The 26960-nt window shown below is 37.1% G+C and overlaps 1 protein-coding gene across 1 annotated transcript; it reads right to left on the bottom strand.

Moving 5' to 3' along the window:
* Positions 1–717: 717 nt before the first annotated feature.
* Cpo (carboxypeptidase O) lies at positions 718–24799 on the bottom strand. The gene is made up of 9 exons (XM_005335112.3): positions 24650–24799; positions 15205–15304; positions 14103–14204; positions 11709–11813; positions 10501–10611; positions 9266–9356; positions 7914–8116; positions 1905–1989; positions 718–1114 (listed from the first exon to the last, which is right to left on the bottom strand). The coding sequence occupies exons 1-9, from the start codon at positions 24715–24717 to the stop codon at positions 852–854; spliced, it is 1128 nt and encodes a 375-aa protein (XP_005335169.1). The 5' UTR covers positions 24718–24799; the 3' UTR covers positions 718–851.
* Positions 24800–26960: the final 2161 nt, after the last annotated feature.

Raw genomic sequence — 26960 nt, 5'->3', positions numbered from 1 at the left:
TTTCCTTAGTGAATATTGAGATCATAAATCAGAAAAAAATTAGCAGAACATGAAAGATCCTATAAGAATCTCATCATGTGACCTTTAATTAGACTTCAAGAGCAGTGGGGTTCTGCTGGTACTCACAGACTTTTCAAAGTTAAAAGCAGGATAAGACTCATAATAACCTCGTTGAATCATCCAATTTAACTCAGTCATCCCAACTGTAAATGCCAAACTCGTGAAGTTCAAGGGTATGGCACTAAACACCAGATAGAGTAATTTCATTGATGACCCTTAGATTTTCATTCCTTGCATTGTGCTTTTTTTTGCCCCATGTGCCTTCCTTTGGCCAATGAGATGTTAGCAAATATGATGGATGCAGAAAAGTGCCTGCACACTGGCCCATGCTCTCCTTTTACTTTCTCCTTCACTATAGCCATGAGGACAGGCCTGGACTAACCTTCTGGAGGAGAAGATACATCGAACATAGCTATTGTTCCTCATCCCAGCTGAGGCTATCCCAGACCAACTGAAAGAGTTAGCCTTCCAAAGTTCAACCAGCTGCCTGGGCAGTCACCATAGACACATAATGAGCACAGCCAAGATGGCAGCACTTCCTTGCTGGCCTATAGATATGTACACTGCTGAGTTTTAGAGGGGTTTGCATCATTATTGTAGCGACCTAATAACAAACTCTTATAGATTAATAAAAATTAATTACCGGTAAAATAATACTAAAGGCAAATATGTTTGTTCTTTATTGAATTAGGTGTTTAGAGTTTAGAGTTTTGGTTTCTCTAAAACTGCACACATCTTCCCTCTAACCACATTTACATCACTGGTGCTGAGCAGGCCTGAGTAGGACACACTTAGAGAAGAGATGTGAAAAGCCACAGCAGATTCAGCAACACAGTGGTAGATGTCACCTTTGTAGCAGTGTTGGAGAGCCAGTATTTTGCATACACATCATCCAGGATCGAGAGCACAGCCTCCATGGCCTCCTCGCAGGTGGGCTGGATCTGAGTTTCATGCAGAAGAAACCCCTCGGTACCATTGTCCCTCAGCTCAAATGTGTATGAGTAGGGGATCCCAATGTCTCGAGCCCAGTCTCTTGAAGACCCTGATGTGGGATCTGTAAATGAAAACATGAAGACAGCAGTAGAAATCTCACTTGTAAAGAACAGATTTCCTAGGGAATAAGAGCTCAGTCAATATAAAAAGGGAGTGGTTTCATTAAGAGTTCCTGGAGATGTCTTCTCCATCTCCTGATGGGCTGCCCCTACACTGCAGGGACTGTGTCTTATTTAGCCCGTCTGCTCCCATAATCTGGCCCTGCACCTGGCACATAGCAGAGGTTTGGTTGGAGCTTCTTAGCTGAATCAGAGTCTAGTTAATCTCATAGCAAAAGGCAAGAGTGAATTGATAGGAACAGAAGTAAAATGACCCACAAGAAAACTATGATGCAATATTATGTAGGTGGGATGCCAGAGGGCAGAGGAAGTGGTGGTTGGGGCTGGGAGAAGCAATACCCTCTTTTTGCAACTAAATTCTTTTCTTTTAGTTTCTTTCTCCAGGACTCATTCTGCTCTGCTTTCTTAGCTTGATGGAATTGAATTAACTGGCCAAGGGTCAGTGTACAATATCCATACTGTTAACTCCTGTGCTTTCTAACTTGCCAGCTCTTTTTAACTGGAGCCAGAGAGTCTCTGGTCTGAGACTGTATTTTTTTTCTTTAGTTCATACCTTATCCCTAGAGAGTATAATTCTGGACTTGAAAAGGTTCCCTTTTATCCTTGATTTGTACAACTCCCTGTTGATCCTAGGAGCTCTTCTATTCCTCTCCTGCCCACCTCACCACCCAAACTCCATTGATTTCTTTTGTGCCTTAGATACTACTGAGAAGGAAAAAAAAAGATACTTACATAAAATATCTGCACTTGATCCAACTCTATAATTGGTTCCATGCTTTGCTTTCAATGCATTTGCTGCCTTCTGTCCAACTTGAATCTGTAGGTGGGAAATGCAGAGACAGATATCTGGTGTTAAAAATAAATCCGACAATCCAAGCATTTGGTATTTTGTCCAGATCGATCTGTAGAGTTTTAGATCATCTTTCCAACTTCCCATTGAACATAAACATCTGGGTAGCCTGTTGGTATCTCAGATTAAAATACTCACTTTCAATTTCATCATTTCTCCCACCAATAAGACTGTTCTGACTTTACTATTTCTGGCATTGCATGCTCCTTAACATACACCGAAAATCCTGCAATATCTTTGACTCTCCTTCTCTCAGATACCAACTTTCATTTCCAGTACCATGACCATATGCCAGGCTCATTACCTGAACTGGTCTGTTGCTTCCTCTAATAAGTTTCTCTTTCTTTCATCAATCCTTATCCCAATTTATTCCACCTGGCTTCCAGATGAGTAGAACTATGATTATGATCTTGCTGAAAAGTTCCTAATAACTCCAGATTGCTCACTGAATTAAGTACAAACGTCTTAGTCTAGTTTTTGAGATCCTCTACAGTATGGCCCTAACCCAGCTTTCCAACACCATCTTCTGGACATCTACCCTAGAGTATAGGCAAACTCAAATTTCCCCTGGGTTCCTCAGTCTCTCCACTTTTCCTCAGGATGTTTCTTCTCTCTGGGATCTCTATCTGTTTAAATTCTACTCAACCTCAAAGGGTTTTCTGAGATGCCAACTTCTCTATAGAGATTTATCAGTTCCCCCAACTGGATTTCATCTTTCCACACTTCAAATCTCCCACAGCCCTTTGTCCACACCTCTCTTATGAGTCCTCTTATTTTTCTTTATAGATATTTGATGACATCTCTCATAAAAATTTCTGAGCTGGAAGGCACATTTGTCCCTGTACCCACCATGTCACCTTACTTCACTGGAAATTCCTTAGAAACAGATGATTTCTAAGGTCTCAACCTTATTCCCTGAAGACTCTTTCCTGAGATCAGTTACTGAGTCTATTGGCTGTGCTTACTAGCATGATAAATCCTACTGCATAGATCTGTCCTCACTCAGACCCTCTAAGTATTCCCCACCCCAGATTCTTCCATGCTATATTCCACCCACCAAATGGTGCATCCCAATACTTCTAGATTCTACAAAAACACCACCAGTCCCTTGTCACTCCTGCCTGTACTATGATCCATCATTGTTTTAGTTGTGCTTATAGATGCATCGGCTCTCCTGACTCTCACTAATGCTGGGCCTAGTTTGAGATGCTGACTCTCCTTTCCTGGCTCTACACTGCCCAGATGAATACCAAGATGTGACAGAGGAGTACTTGGGTACAGTGAGGAAGAACCCAGGAAAATTCAAAAGGAAGAATAAAAAAGGCAGTCAGTGGTGGTGTTTTTGTTGTTGTTGTTGGTGTGTCATATGCAGCAGCTGTGGGCAGCATCCTTTGGGAACTTGGGACTTTCTGGGTCTGGCTAAATTAAAAGAAAATTTTAAAAACATGTTAACCTGAGCATCTCTGCAAACTTGTTACCTTTTCTCCACTCACTGCTGAGAATTCTACCTTTGCTCATGCACCTGCTCTCTGTCTTTCCCCCATCATTCTGAGTCTGCCCCAACTCCTGGGTTCGTGTTGCCTAAAACTCAGATAATGGGTAGAAAATGCTGAAGATCTACAAGGTATAAAGCTTGTTTAATCGCTTACAGTGTAGAAATTATAAGATGGAGGGGAGACTCAGAAAGAGATCTCTAGAGAGAAAAATGCAAGCAAGGAAATGAGCGTGAAGGGTGGAAAGGATGCAGGGAGCCGCTGTGTGATGCAGGGGAGAGCAGGAGGCCTGGGGAAGCACCACTGTGATTTTTACCAACGACATCTTTCCTGAGTTCCTTGAGAGTTGTCTAGCAGTGATATAAATTGTTTTCAATTATTTTTAATTCCTATGTGTGTCCTGTTTCTTTGAATGAAACTCCATATCATCTGATCCATGGTGGGCCTTACCTTTCACTTGGGATTCATGGATTAGCCCCAGGCTACATTTTCAATCCAAATGATTCCTTACTTCCCCTCACTCTAAGCTTACCCCAGACAATCATTTCTTCTTTCCATTGCCAGCCTTATGTTATTCTCTATAGTTCCTTTTCCTCAAATCCTGGCTGTAGGGTAGGAAATAGTCTTCCCAGAAATAGTCTTCTCCCCCATCTTTACAGACAAAAAACTCAAAACTTTTGGACTTTATTTTTTTTAAAGAATTTTCCGGGCTGGGAATGTGGCTCAAGAGGTAGCGTGCTCGCCTGGCATGCGTGCGGCCCGAGTTCAACCCTCAGTACCACATACAAACAAAGATGTTGTGTCTGCCGAAAAAACTAAAAAATAAATATTAAAATTATGTCTCTCTCAAAAAAAAAAAAAGAATTAAAGCTCCAAATTATTTTTAAAAAAGAATTTTCCATTAGTAATTACTATGGGAAAGCAGATATATATATATATAAAATATTTAAAAATATATATCATATAATATTATATATTTCATATATATACATATATATTTGTTTGTATATATATGTATATATATGTTTGTGTATATATATATATGTATATATATGTTTGTGTGTTTATATATATTTGTGTGTGTGTGTTTGTGTGTGTATACCCACAAATATGAAATGGTCCTCCGCTTATAAATCAGGTGATTTCCAAGAAGATGCTGTGGAATCCCCCGGACTTTTGACTTCAATTTCCATCTCTAGGGTGGAGCTCTGAGTATACTTCTCTCTCCTGATGCTGTATTGCAAGGCCATAGAGATTCAATACCTCTGTGGCCCTTCTCAGGTTAAAAGTATTTCCTGGTAAAAATGATAAAAACTCCTTTGCCAGTAGAACATGATACACACTCTAAAGGCCTCTATAGCCTGATGGGCAACTCCTTCTCCAGGCCTAGAGAAATGCCTGTAAGCATGTATTCACAGGCAGGTGTATGATTAAGGACCTGGCATACGCAAGGAAGAACCAGAGCTTGGGATGTTATAAAGAGGTTTATATGAAAATAATTAAAGTGGAAATAATGGAAGCATGTAAAACATTAGAATTCTTAGAGTTATTCTAATTGCCAGAGCAGTTTAGAAAAGGAGCTATATATAGTAATGTTTCCCCTACATAGTGATTGCCAAAATGTCTGTCATGCAGTGTAATATTTACCATGATTTCCAAAAGTTTTTGGTTTTGTAAATACAGATAGATTAATTGCTAGTCTTTGGTGATTGTAAATAATGTTAGAAATGAAAATCTCTTTGGAGCAGTTGGCTTGATTCTGTGTCTTTGTTCAAAGCTTACCTACCCTGACAACATAAAAGCACCACTAAGTGGCTTCAATAAGGTTGAAGCATGATTGCTAATTTTTCACACTGAAAAACGAATTATGGAAAATTCTTAGGTTAAACATTTATGTGAACTCTTCAGCACCTGGGACTGTAAGAGATACAAGAGAATTTTCCAATTTCTATGTTTAGTACTGAGGATTTGCTAGCATTCTTGTCTTAGAGTTACCACCTCTAGTGTCAGCGTGATTGCCCCAAGTCTCTCCTGACTTCTTACTAACTCTATAGCCTTTGTCACTGGGATCTAACCAGATAGCCTGTCAGTAACACCTTGTAACCTTTGAATATAGACCTTGCAAAATAGTCATGTAGTATCTGTCTTCCTGAGCCAAAAAGAGAAGGAAGAAAAGTACTGGGGTATATAAATGCTGGTGGAAAGCCATTCCCACCAAAGATCTTTCTGTTGGTGAAGACCCCCTTCCCATTAAGGATCTATAATGTCTTTGGAGAGTCCCTTGGCTTTGTCACAACTCCTTTGAAGGAGAAAGTAGAAATCTACAACTAAAATCACAGAAACTGAGGATGTAGAAGTTTCTGAGCTTCTTGACTGAAATCTCTGCTCTGCGTATTTCTTTATTGAAGAAACTTTCAGGGCTTATCGATGAGGAAGAAACGGCACATAGTTGACTGGGACTCTAAATTATCATTGCTGCTAAAAGTTGAGAACCCTTTCTGAATAGAGAGAGACAAGTAAGAATAATGGCACCAAGGTGGTCATGCGAGTCCAGCTGGGCCTCCACCATTTCCTGTCTATAGGGGTCTGCAAATATAGTTATCCCAAGGTCTCAGTTTCTACATCTCCAAAGTGAGATTATTTTGTTGTTATAAGGATCAACTGAGATAGTGACTGTAAAATCCCTTTGTAAATAGTAAAGATCTAGTCAAATGTGGGTTACTTCCACTGTCTACAAAATGACCGCAATACAAGTTTTCCTGGACCAAGGGAGGAAAAGTTATTGTACAAAAGGTTCTGGAGCATTGCTGGATATTTTTAACTGCTGGTGGAAGGTTTCCCTCCAATAAAAATCTGTAGTGGGTTTTCCTTTTGTATCCAGATCTTGTGTTTTATGGGTCATCTTCCAGTAAGAAAGGGTCAGGAAGCGTAACATAACCAGCAGGCCTCTGAGATAAGGCTGTCTCACATCCATTGCAGCCTTTGCACATAATGAGGGGCTTCTTAAACAGAAAATAACAAACATTAGCAAGAACATGGAGAAAGTGAACTCTGTGTATTGTTGGTGGATACATAAAACGGTGCAGCCGCTATGGAAAACCATTTAGCGTTTCCTCAAGAAGTTAAACATGGAATTATATGATCTGGCAGTTGCGCTTCTGGATATATATCCAAAAGATTTAAAAGCAGGGTCTTGAAGAGATATTTGCATACCCATACTCATAGTAGTATTATTTTCAATATCTGAAAAGTGGAAGCAACCTAAGTGTCCATTGGTGGATAAGTGATAAGCAAAACATGACCTATACATATGATGAAATATAATTTGGCCTTAGAAAGAAAAGAAATTTTGACAACATCCTACAATACAGATGAACTCTGATGACATTATACTAAGTGAAATAAGTCAGCTATAAAAAAGACAAATACTACATGATTCCATTTATATGAAGAATCTATGATAGTCAAACTCATAGAAACAGACAGTGGAATGGCAGTAGCCAGGGGCTGGTGGTAGAGGGAAACAGAGAGTTGTTGTTTAGTGGGCTTCAATTACACAAGATGAAAAAGTTCTGGCAATTAGTTGCACACCACTGTGAATACTCTGGTCTCTACAGTTAAAAAACGGTTAAGATGGTAGATTTTCTATTAAGTGTACTTTATCACAATTAGAAACTGAAAAAAAGAATTAAAAATAAAAATAGTAAATATTACAACAATTGTGTATGTGCCCTCCCTTTGTTTTGTGACTATTGTCCTCAGGTTTACAAAAGAGCAAAAAGTCCACTTCTTTTTAGCAGTTCTGCCCACCAGGGCTTGGGTAAACTGCCTCAGAAAGGAACGTGGATAAAACACAAAAGAATTTTCCTGCACCAGCTCGCCTCTTGTTGGTACTTCCCCTTACAGATATTCCCCGGCAAATGATGTAGAAAGAGTTTAAAAGAAAATAGAGAATTGTGTTTAGCAGAGAAGAGAGCAGATATTATTTAGCCGTGTTATTCCAGATATGCCATATTCCACTAACAGCTGGCAAGTTCTTTAAAGCATGGTTCGAGAGCTGTAATTGCCGATTGGAGCTTCAAGAGAATTTACAGAAACGAAAGCTCGTTTCTGCAGATTATTAGCATAATCATCTCATTTATATTATAGGCGAATACCTAAGATGTCTCCCAACTTGACACTTTATGAAACAGGTAGTTAATTAATGTAGGTAAAGCAGCATTTAACCCAAAGCCTTCTCAGCAGGCATCTGGCAAGGAACGAAACACAGAAAGAAAGAAAATAAGGATGAGCAGAGAGAAGACAAGGGAGGCTGGAGGCTCCCTTGCCAAAGGAAAAGGAAAGCAGAGGGCCTCCTTGGGCTTCTCTGGAGACCACAGGGCTGTGCTGTGGGCTTACCAGTTCTTCGTGGTTACTTGGTTTATTTTTGGTGTAGCCATACGGAGTGAGGATGAGCTGCCCGTAAGAGTGGATGGTCAAGAAGCACAAAATGTCTTCCTTCTTGCTTTCTACAAAACTGGAGACAGCTTTAGTCTCTGGTTCAGACACTGGTTCTGTCCCACAGAATGTTAAATCTTGGCAGTTTTTGGAAGCACCAATACCTGTGAACGTGCAAGAAACGACAAAGAAGCCTTCATGATCTCCGCCTGGAAATGAATGAAGGCAAAGAGTCATCCTTGCTTGGGGCATCTGTGGGTGGTATCAAAACTTGACCTTGGTTGACTAAGTCAATCCCGAGTAAATCAGTCGGCTTGGGTAGTCACCGAGGATAATCAGGCGAGAAGCAACTCAGAAAGGCAGGAGGCCTGACATTAGGATTTAGAAACCAAGTCCATGGCCCAGGAGAGAGAGTGCAAAAAAGAAATGGCATTTCGGTAATCTTTCACTTAAACCAGAGGTGGACCCTGAAACAAGTGTTTGGGAATCAGTCTCCAAGTGCCTAAGTCTGATTCTGATAATTTTCTTGGCCTAAGTCGCTCCTTCAGGGTCTTACTGGCTTAAGTCTCATTAGAGCTATTTTGCAAAGATGTAAGGAGTCCTCCTTATTAACAATAATAAAGCTCATTAATAAAACTCAATCAAGTTGAGCACCTCTTACATGCTCAGTCTGCACCCAGCCTCTCCTATGTAGCATCCCATTTAATCCTCATGGTGACCTTCTGATAAAGTGGGATTACGGTGACTCACATTTTACATAAGAGAAAATTAAAGCAGAAAGATGAAGTGATTTTTTTTTCCAAGACCACTCAGCTGCCAAGTCTGAATATTAACCCTTGCCATCTGGTGAGTGGTGATGCTCTTAACCATTCCTGCCTGTATCTGCTTCCAATTCTTTGGGCAGACTGAGATTTGGAAACATAATAGTGCCATAAGGAGAAGAAAATGTTTGCTTTGCTTATTGCCACCTCCCTGCTGTACAATAATCTCCAAGGATAATGCTCTGGGTTTTCTTTTCTTTATGATGATCTAAATATCTTCAAACAAAGTGAAGAATTTTAGATATATCTGTACTGATCTAGGTCTGCTTTGTCCTTGTTTAACTATCTGCACTTGAAGAGAGTCCTGTACATGAGTGTCAATGACTCTTACTATAGACATATAATGTCAACTCTTGGAATAAAACTGGACAGAATGCTCAGAAAGCGGTACAAAATTTTAAAAAATGATATCTTTAGTAATTCACCTCACTCCTTGTTTCTCACCTCTTTTCCCCCTCCATCAATTCATCCAGTAGATAGATATGTACTTACTACACCAGGACACATTGAAATTTCGATTGAGATCCGATCCAAAACATGTGCCATTATTGTGGGATGAACGGGATTTCCTCCAAAGACGATCCTGTAACAGAGGAACCAAAAAGGATGTTGCCATTCCAAGGCTTCATAAATCACAGAGTTAGTGGTGACAGGTGGTCCTTGAATGTGAAAAATGTTTCCTAGGATTATCTGGAAAAACTTGCTTTTAACATGGCGAAGCCTATGCATGTAATTTTTAGTCTGGAAGATGGACTAGCAACCCCCAATCATAGAAACATCTGTACAACCAAAAGCATGCAAATGTGTAAACAATCAAATTGAAGGAAGTAGTTTGGCTTTTTCCTCTGGAGCAGATCAGCTGCGCCTGTGGACGTGACCCGCTTACTCAGAGCAAGTCTCCAAGTCATTTTTAAGGGCTGAGTGATACAGGATGAAAGGGAAATAGCTTGACAGATGGAAAAAGGCTGTTCCAGGTGTATCAGAGATGGTCTCTGCACGTTTCTGGAAGCAGATGACTGATGAGGGGAGATGGAGAGAAAGACAAGTTTCACCAGCCAAGCTCAGAGGGAGGGTCTCAATTCACACAAAGGCAAGAAAGTCTGTTCCAGAGACAGAGACCCCCCCACACACACACACAAGGGACTTTGGGGGAGGGGAGCAGAGAGAAGAAGAATACTCTCTAGAAAGAGGGAGTGACAAGCTTTAGAAACATTGTCAGGACAAAGCTGTCTATGATCTACTCCACAAAAAGACCTCATGGGATGTTTGCCCTTCCATGAATGATCACATCGAGAAATATAGCTTTGTTTAGTTTTTATTAATCATTTATTTCCTTAAGCCTCCAGTACTGATCTGAGGCAGATACAGGTTGGTACATAAGTTTTATATCCATATAATTCTAACTGGGTGATGGGCAATTCAAAAACATCATGAAGATAGTCAAGGAGAGAATTGGACTAGAAAATTGGGAAGGTGTCAGAAACCAAGAAAATACCTCCCTGCTAGACTTCAACTCCAAGAAAGCTGTAGGTTTCCTCAATCTTAAAATTGACTTTGACTCTTTGATTAAAAAAAAAAATGTTTAGCTGATTTTTATCCCATGTGGTTTTTCTTTATTTACATGGGTACCACATATTTTTTATAGCTAGAACAGGGGAGATTGGAGTAGTAAGCTGAGTGAAGCTTCCCTTCATGAATGCATCCAGGACCAAACTCTGGGTACTCACAGTTGTCCACGAGTAGATGTAGCCATCTATGTTAAGAACTGGAAGCACATAGAAGTCCAGATTCCTAAGGAACCTGTTTATTCTTGGATTATCTTTATAGTTTTGTAGAATCTGGAAATTTAAGAGATAAACATTTGATTCTAAGAAGTTTTTTTTTCCTCACGATTTTCTGTGGATTTCAATTTATCACTGCATAGTACACCTCTACCCTCCAGTTCCCACCCCTCCTTAGTTATCTTATTCTTCATAGTTGTGGTTCTCAAACTTTATCATGCACCAGAATCACCTGGAGGACCTTGTAAAATAGATTGTCCGGCTTTATCTGCTTTCCTTTTACCTCCCTCTCCTCCTGAGCTTCTGGTTTACTAAATTTCAGATGAGCCAAGAATTTGTATTTTCAGCAAGTTCCCAGTTGATGTTGATGCTGTTGGTTTGGAGGCCACATTTCAAGAAGTACTTCTGTGGGCTACTTTATTTCTATACATATATAGATAAATTGAAAATATTATATGTAATACTTTAAATATTATATATCACATAAATATATAAAATTATAAATACGTATTTATATTTGGGTTTCTGAAAATACTGACACAAAAAGTATCAGATTACTTTTAAAGGTTTCTTACTCCCCTAATGGAGGGGTATAAATAATATACAAAAATTCATTGTGCTGAGTATTTTCCTTATGCCAAATCTTTTAATCCACATGGCAAACCCATGAAATAGTCATTTCATACACCCTTGACAGGTGAAAAACTAGGATTCCCAGTGTAGGAAATTTGCCCAATACTATTTAAAAGAGACAGACCCAGGGTTCAGACTCATCTATGACTCCCAAGATGTATCGTCTTTTATAGTTAGATATGTATATCCTCCAATAAAAGTGACTTTGAATGTACTAGAAAGAGATCAGGATACTAACTTTTCAGAAAAGCTACTCATTGACTGTCTTTCTTTTCTTTTTTTTTTTTTTTTTTGGTAGTGGTGCTGTGGATTGAACCCAGGGCCTTGTGCAAGCAAGGCAAGCATTCTACCAACTGAGCTGTATCCCTAGCCCCCTAACTCTATTTCACTTGAGGTGAAGGATTAGTTTCCTGAAGAGTTTCATTGTTAACATGTGAAAGGAGCATGGATTCTAAGTTGCCAAGAAGTAACAGGTGTTTTAAGAAGTATTTTACCATTAGGAAGAAACTAAACACACTTACTTCTTTCACAAACCACTGACAAAAAGCAGGGGCAATCCATTCTCTGGCATGAATTCCACAGTCCATCCAAATGATCTTCTTGGGGTTATCGGATGGTTGGCTGATCTGTGGAGGGGGAGCATCCATGCTCGATTACCAATAGCCACTTATTATTGTAAGCCACTGTTACAGGGTGGAAACCTAGGGTTCATTCACGAACATGAACTAGGGTTCATGTTCATTCCCCTGCATCTCCCTTTCTTATTGCACTCGGGTTTCAAGAAGGTGACAACATGGTTTGTGGAGTCATCCAACAATGTGACCCTTCCCCCTGCTACTCTTTGTGTCCTGCTTGTTGACTTCCTTGGTAGTTCTTCTCAGGACCATGCACACCCACCCAAAAAGTGGCCTTCTCCACACCCTAAGTTATTCCCTAATGATGGACAAACATATAAGTCCCCAAAGCCACAAGCCAAAAGGCTAACTTCCTATAAACCTTATGACAGTTTTATACATAGAGTTCATTCAGAGTAGCAAAGTTCACAAGAGACAATGTTAAAGAATCAAAAGGATCTAAAATGAATCCCAATCTTCCTGAAACTGTGAGGACATCAAAATACACAATCTCCTGAAACACTAATGGAATTCTCCTTTTGCTTGGAGATTCCTTCAGGCCCAGACAGCTCAACCTTCTTTCTTCTCTGCACGTTTGTTATTCTTGGACATAGTCCCGGTTCACTTCAGCAAGAAAGATGCCCTCCTTCTTCAGAGGAGTGGGCATATTAGGAATTAAACTAGCAATTGTGGATTCTCCTTTGTGGAGAAAGGGCTGTAAATAGTCCCATGCTTTAACAGTCATATCTGTTTTACATTTGTTAGTGGCCTAGACCAGTGCTTTTTATTGAAAATCACTGGAAGCTGGGCTGGTGAAGGCTCTCTCCCTCCAGGAGATACTTAAAAATTGAGATAAATACATGGCTGGACCAATCATATTCAAATTCCTTAACCTCATCTATTTTTCAAATCTTCCAGGGCAACTCCTAATTTACCTCCTAATTGGAATAATTGCCCTATTTTATCAGAACATGTGTGTTAATTATAAGTTTACCTTTATTGCCTCCTTATTATATACTCGTTCTATGCTTTATCACATGCCCTGGGAAAAGGATGTTGTGTCATGTTGTCTTAGTTCAGAGTTGAGGGTCTATTGAAAATCAGGTTGGCAGGTGCACCGTTCTTCCACATCACCAACTACTTCATCCCTGGATAAATTTTATTTCTGATACACACACACACACACACACACACACACACACACACACCCAGTAGTTGTGACACTCTCCATATGAGGTTTTGCTTTGTAGATTGACATTATCTGTACAAGGAGTATAAAAGCAGAAAAATAAATAACACTATTTCTTAATGCCAGACTATTTTGGTGGAGGTACCTGAAGAGTGGACTTGGCCAGCAATATCAATGTCTCTGAGGTACTTGTTAGAAACACATTGTAGTTCTAAAAATCAAGTGTGCATCAGGATTAGCAGGGATTATTAAAACACACGTGGTTAGAATCCATCCTGAGAATATGCTTTTCTAGCCAATTCCCAGGTGATGCTGATGCTGTGAGTGCAAGGTCCACCGTTTGAAAACCACTGGTTGGGTGCAGTGGTTGTTAACTCAGCTACAGATTGAAATCACCTGGGGAGCTTTCAAAGCATGCCTGGCCCCATCTCTGTAGGTGTCACCTAGGCAACAAATTATTCTGCAGTTTCCAGGCTATTATTATGTGTAGCCAGGATAGAAAACCAGTGGTCCAGAACTGGGAGCCCAGAAGTCCTGGCCTTGTGGAAGAGTGGCTGTCTAGTCCAAGTAGTTTTCACCATGTCACATTAAAAAGGGGCAGGAGAACCTGGAGACCTGGTTGTTCCCCTGGCTGTGGAATTATTCAGCTGTGGGACCTTAAAAAAGTCACCTTGCTTCTCTTGATCTTTGTAACTTCAAATTTAAAATGAAAGAACTAATAATGAAGATTGTCTGCAACTTGAAAATACTTTTATGAAAAAAAAATTTCTCTCTCTTTTTTTTTTAATAAAAAGAGAAAACACTTTAGAAAACATTTAAAATGCAGATGGCAAGTGAACTGGCTCTGGCGGAGGCATGAGTGGGGAACGGCCGCCTCTGGGGCCTGCTGCTTTTAGTCCTACCTCTCTAGCCCCACCCACATGATCAAGGCATACATATCGATATGTTTGGAGTTTTAAAAGCCCAGTTTGGAGTGGAAAGGAAAATGACTTTCTGCTCTGCTCCTTTTAACTTCTCCCACGTTTCTGATAGAGCCCTTCCTTAGTCGTCAACACAACCCTCAGATGGAGAAGGGGTTCTCCAAGGAAGGCCCTTCTGGCCCTTTCACTCACCTTCAAGTAATACATGGGCCTTTTCTCAAATGTCATTCCCAGGAGATGCTGTGTCACCACTTCTGCATGCTTCTCACTGATCTGGCTCATCCACAGATAGATCTGAAACAGCCCAGGAGGACCATGGCTATCAATAGGAAGAGCCTGGATTACCTCTAAGATAACCTTTGCTCTCACAAAGACATTGAAATGCACACTGTTGTAAACAAAACAGAAAACCAAACCCGTGTACCATTTCTCTCCCACCTTTCCTTTTCTCTAAAACTCTACTCTGCCTACAAGTCTTAGGACACCATGCTGAACTAACTTTATAAATAAGTAATTGAGAATTAACAACTTTAATGATCCACCAGGAACACTGAGAGACAATGTATAACACAACCTTTTCACCATCATTAGAATTTGCTTTCCTATGGCACATAGTCAAGCCAGAAATTTTGGGTTAAGCTTATCTGGTGAGTCCTTCTTCCATCTTTATGGATCCCAATGATTGTGGTTTGGATGTTGTTTGTGCTCCAAGGGTTCATGTGTATTGGAGACTTGATCCCCAGTATAGTGATGTGGGACTTTTAAGAGGTGTGACCTAGTGGGAGGTCATTAGGTTACTGGGAGCTCTACCCTAAGAAGGGAAAACCAACCGTTCTCTGGAGGGAACTCTCTTGGGGATGAATGGTGACAAAAGCCTAAGCCTGACCCCTAGACTCTCTAGCTTCCTGTTTGATAATGTAATGTCTTCCTCCCACATATGATCCTGCCTTTGCCACCCACCATGAGCCGATGCAGCTAAACTAGAAACTGCACCATGCTCTTTGGACTTTTCAGGCTTAAAATTTATTTCAGCAAAATAAACTTCTTCTTTATAAAGTTAAGCCTGTATCCCTTAGCTATTTCATCATAGTAATGAAAAGCAGACTAATGCACCAACAATATCTTTTGCCCTGTTCTGAGATTAGAAAAAAACCCTTTATGCCCTTCCCCAAACATGTAAACTGAGGTTTCTTACTCCTTATTTTGACATGGATATTAACAAAGAAACCTCTCTTGTGCATCCTTAAAACAATCATGACGCCCGGCTCCTCCCCCATGTAAAGTCCTTGCTCACCTCCTCCATGGGGTGGTACTTGTTGTAGGAATAGGTCTCCAGGTTCTTCCACAGACTCCTTGTCTTGTCCACAACCTGATTTTTGTGCTGCACTAAGGATCTGCAAAGGGAAGAACACAGGATCAAACGCAGTGAAGAAACAAGGATATTCTGAAGGTTAGAAAGTTGATCAGAAAGGTAGCAGAAATCAGTGTGCACAGGATTTGAAGTACAAAAACCAGTGTTGAATCTTGGCTCTGTGATTTACTAATTGTGAGATCTTGGGCAACCATTTAGCCACTCTGAGATGTAATTTCTTTATCTATAGGGTGAGGACAATCATTTCAACCTTGCAGGGAAGCTAGGATGATTCAATAAGACAGTGCAGATAAAACACACTTTTAAATTTGTTAAAGAAATAATAGCTAAGATTTATTGAACTCAAACTTTTTATGAGACATGCACTGTTCTAAGCAATTTAAATCTCATTTACTTCTCTCTAACACTCTGAGATAGATACTCTTATTATCTCTATTTCAGACATGAAGAAACTGAATCACCTGGAAAGTGTTATTGGGATTTAAACCTTAACAGACTGACTAAAGAGCATGTAATATTAACCACTGTGCTGAATATAATGGTGAGAACTAATCTTTATGCAGTGGTTTATCTTTTCTTTAAGTAAACATTTTTAGAGCACTCTTAGGTTCACAGCAAATTAAGTGGAAAGTACAGATGGTCCCATTCACCCCATTTTCTCACACATGCAAAACCTCCTGCCATTATGAGCATCCAACAGCACAGTGGCACATTTGTTACAACCAATGAACATAAACTGACACATCATCACACAAAGTCCAAAGTTTATATCTGGGTTCATGCTTGTACATTCCATGGGTTTGTACAAATGTTTGATGACACATACCAAGCATTATAGTATCCTGCAGAATAGTTTTACTGCTCTAAAAATTCTCTGTGCTCTGCTAATTCAGCTTTCACTCTCCCAAACCCTGGCAAGTACTTATTTTTTTCTGTTGCCATAGTTTAGCTTTTGCATAATATCATATAGTCAGAAGAATACAAGATGTAGCCTTTTCAGACTGGCTTTTTTTCAATGAATAATACACATTTCCTCCATGTCTTCTCATGACTTGATTACTCATCTCTTTGTTGGGTCTGTATAATATTCCTTTACTTGCATGCACAATAATTTATTTAACTATTCAATATCTATCAAAAGGCATCTTGATTGCTTCCAAGTTTTGGGCAACTATTAATAAAGCTGTCATAAACATTCATGTGAAGGTTTTTGTGATGACATTTTTTGATTTATTTATTCACTTGAGTGAATCCTAAGAAGTATAATTTCTGGATCATAGGGTAAAGTATGTTAAGTTTTGTAAGGAACTAACTTCCAAAATTGCTGAAACCTTTTGCATTCCCACCAGTAATGAATGTGAGTTCTGGTTGCTCCACATCCTCAGTAACATTTGGTATTGTCAGTGTTTGGAATTTGGGTCACTTTAGTAAATATGCTATGGTATATCATTGTTTCTTAATTTGAAATTCTCTATTGACAGATGATATAAAACATTTTTTACATGCATTTAATTACCATCTCTATATTGTCTTTGGTAATGTAACTCTTCAGATTTTTTTGTCCATTTTAAAATCTGATTGGTCTTTTTTAAAATTGATGAGTTTTAAGAGTTCTTTGTATATTTTGTACCCAAGTTTTTTCTCAGATCTACCTTTCCTAAATATTTTCTCTGAGTTCATGGCTTGTCTTCTCATTGTCTTCACATTTGCTTTTGCAAAGTAGAAGTTTTTAATTTTAATGAAGCTCAGCTTTCATATATTGTGCCTTTTCTGTTGTATCTATAATTTAATTGCCATACCCCAAATCATTTAGGTTTTACCCTAAGTTATCTTCTAGAGTTTTATGGTTTTGCATTTAACATTTAAGCCTATGATACATTATTGAATTAATATCGTGATTCACTCTTTTGTGTCTGGATGTCTAGTTATTATCCTGGTATTGTGTGTTGAATATTTTGCTCTGTTGTATTATCTTTGCTCCTTTGTCAAAGATAAGTTGGCTATATTTATGTGTATCTATTTCTGAGTTCCCTGTTTTCTTCCACTGATTTGTCAGTTCTTTTGCCAACACTACAGTGTCTTGATTGCTATAGCTTCATATTTAGTTTGGAAATCAGGTAGTGTCAGTTCTCTGACTTTATTCTTCTCTTTCAACAATTTGTTAGCTATTCTGTGACTTTTATTTCTCCACATAAACTTTAGAATCAGTTTTTAAAAATATTTTTTAGTTGTCGATGGACTTTATTTGTTCATATGTAGTGCTGAGGATCGAACCCCAGTGCCTCACACAATCTAGGCAAGCGCTCTACCACTGAACCACAACCCCAGCCCTAGAATCAGTTTGTTGATAACCACAAAATAACTTTCTGGAATTTTGATTGAGATTGCATTGACTCTATAGATAAAGTTGTGAAGAAATGACATCTTGACAATTTTTAATATTCTCATTTATGAGCATAGAATATGCCTCTATGTATTTGGTTCTTCTCTGATTTGTTTCATAAGAATTTTATAGGTATGCTGGGTTTACTAGATTTATGCCTAAGCATTTCAGTTGGCAGGCATTAACATAAATGATAACATGTTTTCTTTTTATTTAAAATTACCTATTCATTGCTTAGTACATAGGAAATCAATTGATTTTTCTATTTTAACCTCATCCCAACAACTTTGCTATAATTACTTATTTGTATTGGGAGGTGTTTTGGTTCCTGATTCCGATTTTCTACACACACAATCATGTCATTTGCAAACAAGAACAGTTTTATTTCTTCCTTCCTAATATGTATACCTTTTATTTCTTTTTCTTGTCTTATTTCATTAGCTAAGGCCTTCCATCAGAATGTTGAAAAACATTTGTGAGGACAAATATTCTTTTTTTTGACTGATCTTAATGGGCACCCTTCTAATTTTTCACCATTAATTATGATGTTCGCTACAGGGTTTTTATGTTCTCTATGTATTTATTATGTTCTTAATTATATACTATGAGTAAATATGTTCTCTTAGGGTGCTAGTTGAAGTTGTTCTTTTTATATCATAAATGAGTATCAGATTTTGTCAAATACTTTTTCTACATCTATCAATATGATCATGTGATTTTCTTTCGTTAGCCTGTAGTTGTAGTGGATAACATTAATTGATTTTTGAATGTTGAAGCAGACTTGCATAACTGGGATAAATTCCATTTGGTCATGGTATGTAATTCTTTTTATACATAACTATATTGAATTTTCCAATATTGTGTTTATATCTATGTTTATGAGGGATTTTGTTCTGTAGTTTTCTTTCCTTATAATATCTTTGTCTGATTTTGGTTTTAGGGTATTTCTGGTCTCATAGAATGGATTAGGAAGTATTCTTTGGGCTTCTAACTTCTAAAGGGATTATAGAGAATTGGTATAACTTCTTCTTTAAATATTTGGGAGAATTCACCAGTGTACCCATCTGGATGTGATACTTTCTGTGATGTTTTCTGTTTGAGAGGGTTATTGATAATATATTCATTGTCTTTAATAGATTTAGGCTTGTTCCAACTATCTACTTGTGATTTATCTTTTATCTTTAATAAGACCACACAGTTCCTCCTCTGTACCAGATATTGCATTAAAAATTCCTACAGCCCTCTGAAGTGTTATTATTTAGATTCTACAAGTAAGACCAGGAGAAATTAAGTCACTTGCAAAGAGTCACAGAGCCAGTAAGTCATACAACTATTAGTCTCTCTCTAAACCACACAAACATTTGATGAATGTTTTAGATCCTAGCCAAAAAGCTTTTTTAAGCAAGAAATTGGGTTATGATTTCATTGTAAAAGCATACTGTTAGTTCATTTGCCCAGTAAATGATTACTATGGCAAGGGAACAGGGGTATGGGTTTTTGATGATGCTGTGATGCAAACTTTTGTACATTATCCTGAATTGCAAGAGAATGTGTCAGAGATCTAATGAGCTAATATTTCAACAACTTTTATCTGTTTTTCCACTATCAAAAAAGGAGAAACTTTTATGGTATTGTCACTTCTTTATCTCTAAGTTTTCATTTCTTTATTTGTAAAATGAGAAAATAACAGCATCTTCTCAAAGGATTCTTATAGGGATGAAATAAATTAATCCATGTTTAACAATTAACACAAAATTTCTATGAAATCAATTGCTTATAAATTTTAGAACACAATAATTCAAAACAAAGCAAAAACCACATTTAGATGCGATGCTATTAAAAATAAAAATTTTACTAAGAATAATTTAGCCATCTAATTAGTATTATTCTTAAACTATGCCAAGCTACAAAATATTTTGATATAATTAACTGAAACACAAATTCTAACCATTATCTAAGTCCAACAAATAGATAAATTATACTTTAACTTTTTTACCTAGTTCATTTAGTAGTATGTACCACAACTAACTACTCTAATGGAAATTGATTTCTCCACAGAATTTCATTACTTTAAACTTGGAGTTGCATTAATTATTCTTAATTATTAATAATACTTAAAATAATAATTTGAATTTAACAGAAGCTCTTTGTCCTCAAAATTGTAAATGTTTAATTACACTCTTGAATGAATATTTAGCTTTCCCAAGTGAAAATATCAAGATATTGGATTATCTAAGTGATTAGCTGAAACAATGAAAATAAATTTTAAAAGATTTAAAGAAACAAATATTATTTAAATTGTAATAGTTGAGGAGCAAAGTGCTTATTCATATTATTCATAGATTCATTTCTAATGTTTATTATTCACACACACACACACACACACACATATGTATAGGTTCAAGTAATATGTTGACACTGATTGTTCTAAAGATATCATTTTAGAAGGAAAAATACATATACCCCCTAGTGTGTTTCAAATTTATAAAAATTCAATTACAATTAAATGTAATTTAAATGCACATTTTAAGTCTATTAACTAATCAGAAAATATACTTTACAATAACATTAGTTAACTCTTACTGAGCACCACATGCAGGGTGCTGGTCAAAGTGCTTTATATCATCCAATTTATCTATTCAACGACCAATGGGTATGTCTTCTTATTACTTTATATGAAAGTAGTAATTGGTAGTAGTAATAGAAGATTTCTTTCTTGCATTTTAAAATCTACTTTGAAAAGCAAAACTAATTTAGCTATTAAATAACAAGATAGGAGATGTAATAAACAAGTACCTGATTACCAATTAAGTGTTGCTCAAGGTATATAAAAGTCAGGAAAGGGAGAATTCCAAGCTCAGGCTTAGCCAATAACAACAACCACCAACATTTTACTAGAACTGTTTTCAGAACTTGATATCTATGTATCTATATCTATATATCTGTCTATATGACTCATTTAACTTTAATAACAACCTTTTGATCTTGACTGCGAATACTATCATTTTAGGTTCTTTTTTTCTTAAGACTTTAATACATAGGCTCAACTACTTTGTATTACACCCTAAAATATCAGTTGAAATGTCTACTAGCCCATTTCTAATTTGGCTACTTTTGATTTTAACTACAAAGAGAACAATAAGTATCCCTGTTTAGATGTCACTAGAAAATACTTTTAACCCTTTTCAGAATGGGGAGAAGAGGAAATGAAGCAAATGAATGCCATCTTTCTAGCCTCTTCTCGAACCTGGTTCCTCACCCTGGTGGTTCTGCCTGTCATTCTTTCCAGGAAACAAGGTCCCTAGAGACACTTGCACAGCAGTGCTGCTTACGAGGGTGGTAGCTGTTCTTGGTTCCTTCACAGAGTTGAGCAGTCGTCTGGGGTTTGTCTTATCACGGTTATCTGCTCAGTGGAGTGGTAAAGGGAGTGTGGTCTTCCCTTGGTTCCCCAGGAGCACCCCTGCCCTAAGATGTTCAAGTCCCTTAGATCAAACGTTGTGGTATTTGCATAATATTTACAAACATCCTCCTGTGTATACTTCGAGTAATTTCTAGATTACTTATAATACCTAATGCTGTATAGACAATTTTCATACTGCGTTGTTTGGGGGAATTATAATAAGAAAAGAAGTCTGCAAATAGACACAATTGTTTTCCCAAATATTTTCAATCTGTAGTTGGTTGTATTGGTCTATGTGAAATCCACCGATAGGGAAGGCTAATGATACACTAAAAAGCAGGATTACACTTGCAAGATTTTTGTTTCAAGTGGGCTGAGATCCCCTGGAAATGTCACAACACAGAGTGGAATAAATCAAAGCAGGGGAAGCCCTCAAGCACCAACACTTGGCTGTCCCCAGCTAATATTCATGAAATGTGAGTGTGTTGTTTTCTAAACTCAGCTTCGAATGACTGGGTCCATCGAACATGCCAGAAACATAACAGGCTGGGATCTGAGTGAAAACCACTAATATTAAAAGTGCTTATCATTTTTATTTGAAACTAAAACAATACTTAAACCCCAGAAACTCTAATACTTAGTCCAAGTGAATGTTTAAGCCATTTACTTACAAAGGCTGTTCCCTGTTTCTAGGCAATTTCTTGGCTAATGCATAATACATGTAGGAAGGAGAAGAAAAAGCAGGCTAATCCCCCAAATTATCACTAGTCTCTTCTCACCAAGCAAATGAAAAGATTATTGTACTTTGTGTATTCTTTTTGAACAGAAATTCATAAAATGTTTAACAGAGAAAACGATCCTTTGGGGTGCATTATTAATAAATGCTACAGATCAAAGATTGCTTGAATAAAATTTTCAGTGGAATTTATAAAGAGGCTGAAAATAATGAAGATTGAGGCAAATTTTGTGTTTTAAATACTTAGCGAAGAAACAGTCATATGAATATTTCATGTAGCAATATATTTCCAATTTTTACTTTCCTGCTTACAAATTTAACATACTTTAAGTATATGTTATAAATAATAGTAGAAAAATAGATAAAGGAAGAAAGGAATAATCTCATAATTCCACCTCCTTGAGTGAATCCCTGTTGATATTTTGACGTATTTCCTTTCAGTCTTGCATATATTTATAGCAAGTTAGATCTCTTTGTATGATTTTGAATTTACTGTTTTTAATTCCATTTCTTACCAGAGACATTTCCTTGAACCAATGTAAACTTTTTTAAGCATTATTTTTAATAACTGCATAATATTTTACAATTAATATATTTTACATAGTATCATTTATTTCAATATTTTCTCTGTGCTAGATTAAACTATTTCTTTTGGGGGAGTAGTCATTATAAATAATTATGCAGCTAATAACTTCTTGTATAAATATTTATTCTCATTTCTGATTATTCCCTTGTCAAAGAGGCCAAATATTTTCAAGCTATTTGATTCATATGGTTAAATCCAAAATGATTTTATAGATGCAGACTTTTTAGGGGAAGTATGAAATATATATAAACAAGTATAAGCTTGTAATATCTATTAGTTTTAGACTATCATTGTATATATTGTAGTGAATAGAGAGTTTTGAAACTTGCAGTATACCTATAGGTTTTGAGTTGGTAAAAGTAACATGAAGGTGAAGATTATTTTATATCAGCAAATAATAACAAAAATAAAAATACTCAATAAGGACAAAGTAAAAATTATTTGAAATATCTTCACTGAATGCAGTCAGAGGAGTTGTCCAGTGGACACCCTGTGTTCTATGTTCTTCTGCCTGAGCCTAATCACTTATTGACTTGGACATGCCAATATTTTTCTTTAAATGAAAGTATTATGTATGTTCATTATGTAATATTTCAAAGTAAAAACTAGTGGAAGAAAGGGGGAAAAAATTACCTAAAATAATAATTACCATTTTGGCATATATTTTTAAGTATTTAATTTTATTTTGTACTTTATATCTTTTCTTCAGCATAAAACATAAATTTTCTCATGCTATTAATTTTTTAAATATTATTTTTGAGTGGAATGAATAATGTTTCATTGTCATATATCATACATCAGCATTTATATAACCATTATATGGGACATTTAGGTAATTTTCAAATACTATAATCTTTATATTAAAATAAAGCTGCATCTCCATGTGTAAAACTCTTTCCATATTTTAGTTGATTTCCTCAGTATAGATTTCCAGACATAGGGACATTACATCAAGAGATGTATGTTTTAAGGTTCTTGATATCTTTAAGCAGGCTAATTTTTTCATATTTTCCTTGTGAAAGAAATAAGAGTCTTGGTCTCGAATGATGGATAAAGAATCTCAGAAAGGAAGGTAAATGCACTACATAAATGAAAGCAAGTCAACTAATGTAAGAACTGAGACAGAAATGTGTACACAAGTTTTTGGCCTCACATACATCCTGAACTCTCTTTATATATATTCTAAATCAGTTTGTCTGAGGTCACCCATGTGGGGCAAAACTCAGGGTGGGTTTCCCTGCTCTGTGAGAACAAGTTTGTTGCAAGATTACTTTAATCATGAACCATGGATAGTTCATGAACCACACATAGTTCATGAAATATGGCAAAGAAGGGAAATAATGAGCTATGTATGAATAAGGGAAAATATACTTTATTAATGAAACTACACACACACACACACACACAGAGAGAGAGAGAGAGAGAGAGAGAGAGAGAGAGAGAGAGAGAGATTAACATTTGTTATATATTTAGAGAAGTTATGATCCCTTAGGAATAGGCAAAGCACCAAAAATGGGCAAATGGCATGAATGGCAAATAGAGTTTAAACAACTGAGTAATGAATAAGACAAAGTATTTCACCTGATTAAAATCAACAAAGTACAAAGAAAGTCAATAGTGGATATTTTTCACTTTGACCCAGTGATTTCACTTTTTATAACATATTAGGAAAATAAAAATTTGGAAAATAATAATTATTTAGCTGGTTACTCAGCATGGCATTATTTGTAAAAATGAGAAGACAGAAATTAATGAGAAAACAGCAATTGCAGAAGGTTTTTATTAAATTAATTACAAATACCACAGGAAAATCTTTTCAAAGGAATTTAACTGAAAAATTTCAGTAATAGTGCCATAAACATAATTAGGTATCTATCTATACAAAATATTGACAGTAATTATTCCAGGTGAAATTATTTGATAATTTTAAACACTTTTCTTAATAATTAGAATAATGTGATTTACCAGTTGAGAAACTATGAAAATAGAAGTAAAATTTTTATTATAATTTCCTCTCTCCAATCATAAAACATGAGATAGCTATTAGTATTTGTCATAAATTGTTCTAGGAAATGTTTGTGAGATATTTATTTAGTAAAGAATTATTAGAGTAATATTCCATGATAGAACCCCCAAATCACTGTTATTTTGGTGGTGTACATACATCAGAAGTGGGAAGAATCTAGCTGCACAGATCTTGAAAAAAAATTTCCATTTAGACAGTCTAAATCATAAAAGTCCCTCTTCCCACTTCACACTCACCTATCATATCCCAGCCCCCTAGGAACCAGCATCCCCAAAAGGTAAAGGGTCCCAAGAAGTGGCTTCATTCTTCTGCAGACAGAGCTAGAAAATCCTGGGCCTCTATTTCTGGTCAGTAACTCAGTGTCTCTGAGAATGCATCAAGCAAGACCTTGGCTCACAGACAAGATAAGATAAATCAGTCAATGGATGCCTCAGCAGAAACAATTGAGCAATTGCTTCATTAACTCCATCATGTCCTCAAACACATTTTTGAACCGTGGAAAACACTTTACCACTTTATATCTCATTTCTCCTCTAGAAGCCAATTTATACAAGCTCTTGATTCTATCAGACCCCAGAGTAAATTTCCTCAGCATTTATGTAACCCAATATGGGACAAATAAAGTCCCATCTGTGTTTCTAAGAATCCCTGTGGCCTGTGCTCAGGAGCCACTACTACTGCTTCTCCTTCCATGCAGGCCTGCTGGTCCCAGGAGATGGAGTGTCTTTTACTCTTGTCATGGTGGGCATGGTCATTTATTCAGAATCCACTCCTTCTCACAATCTAAGGCTTGTTCAGGATCAAGGACCTTCTCTGTTCTGATGGACCACTTCTTGTGCAAACCCAGGTCTATCCAGATGTGAACAGTGAAAACAGTTTAAATTCCTTAGGTGATTTCCCTCACCTTTGTCTCACATAAAGGACTCTATTAGACACCACACTGTGTTTTCAGACATGCCTGAGTCTCAAACCAATGACCAGTAAAAACCAAGTCAGTTTGCAGCTAAAGATCTACTTGAGCAAGATCAACCTGAATACAGAACAGGTAGAGGATTTAAATGAAGTCCTTTGCCACCTAGAATCCCACTGTGCCCCAGAACTCAAGTGAAGAAAGGACTTCAAGAAAGTGAGAATTATTTACGGGGTCAAATGCTAAAAAGTGGAGTCAGACAAAGTCCTAGAACTAACTCCATCAGGTGTCCTGGAGACCTTGATTAGAGCTATTTCAGTAAACACATCACAGGGGCAAAAGCCTGACTGGAGGTAGTTACAGAAGGAAAGGGGAGTAAGAAGGTGAAGGCAGTAACTCCGAATAGCTTACCTAAGACAAAGCTCCCCAAGGAAAGCTGCACTCTTCCCATCTTCCATCATCTTCTTAGGATATAGTTAATTCAGCAATCTCGAATTTAAACCTTGATGTTCTGAACAAGGAGTAAAATGCACTCCCCACAGCACCCTTCCCCTCATGAAGGCATCTGAGTGGTACTAATTCTGGAGCAAGGGTTTTAATGGAGCATCAGTTCCACATAAAGGAGTAGAACCTAAGTTTGAGGGTACCTTCTTTTCATTTCTTGCTCATTAGAATAGAAACTCAAGATGGACTCAGGGCAGAAGGATGCATGGATAGTCTAAATAAAAAGCAAGGTTACTATAACACCTCCAACAAATGCCCTTCCATACAGTCATTATGAGACAAAGGAACAAAAATAAAAATACATGAAATGCACAGTCAAATAATACATACAAATGGTCAGCAGGAAATGGCAAATAATTTTTAAAATGTGTTGTGAGGACGTTGGCATGACTACATGGGGTTTTTCCTAACAGCCACTGATAATTGGATTTTCCTCAATCCCCATGTCCAATTTCAGTGTAATATGTGGTCTCCTGCCAACCCCACTGGCCAAAGATTATCTTTCTATAACCTTATGGAATGCAAGCGGTAACCCAGAACACTGGGGCCAATGAACTGTAACCATGGGCTCCTCGCTAACAAGGGTGAATTATTATCACATCTTTCCTGGTGATTAGATTATTCCTTATCGTCGTGTTTTATAGCTTTCTAGTTAGTCATCTCAATACAATTTATTCACAATAATAGTGTTTTTTATTATTGCTGTTTTATAGGTCCTATAGCTATAAAATTTATTTTCAACTCTATTATTACAATATTCAACCACTAATGGAATTCTTGTTTTTATTTGATTGTGTTTTAAAGCCATAACAATAAAATTTACTCCCAAAAATATTACTGCAAGTTTTATGCTCTTTAAACTACTTGATAGAATGCCTCCAAACACATGTGGTTCTTTAAGCCACATGAGAGAAGGCCTGCCAAAATATAAACATCATTCTAGGAAAAAAAGGGGGGGGGGGAGGAATTGGTCTCTATTGTGGTGAGAGTGTGTTCTTTGATATCTAAGTAATGGACTGAAAGAAGTGAAAAGACCTTAGAGATCTTTCGAGGAAGATTAGATTCTAATTGGCAGAAATATTTATTTTTAAAAAACAACTTCTTCCTAATATCTGCCAATTCCTACACATTTC

The sequence above is a fragment of the Ictidomys tridecemlineatus genome, chromosome 7 (genome assembly GCF_052094955.1).
Source record: "Ictidomys tridecemlineatus isolate mIctTri1 chromosome 7, mIctTri1.hap1, whole genome shotgun sequence".
NCBI lineage: Eukaryota > Metazoa > Chordata > Mammalia > Rodentia > Sciuridae > Ictidomys > Ictidomys tridecemlineatus.
The sequence above is the reverse complement of the archived record's forward strand: the minus strand, read 5'-3'. Positions and strand labels throughout refer to the sequence as shown.

What these genes read in the sequence shown, in the direction of transcription:
- Cpo (XM_005335112.3), bottom strand. Translation starts at nt 24,717, where the DNA reads ATGAAGCCACTTCTTGGGACCCTTTACCTTTTGGGGATGCTGGTTCCT. An exon ending in AGGGGGCTGGGATATGATAG is followed by an intron (nt 15,305 to 24,649) that starts GTGAGTGTGAAG and finishes TTCCCTTTGCAG; the next exon opens with ATCCTTAGTGCAGCACAAAA. An exon ending in GGCCCATGTATTACTTGAAG is followed by an intron (nt 11,814 to 14,102) that starts GTGAGTGAAAGG and finishes CCCCCTCCACAG; the next exon opens with ATCAGCCAACCATCCGATAA.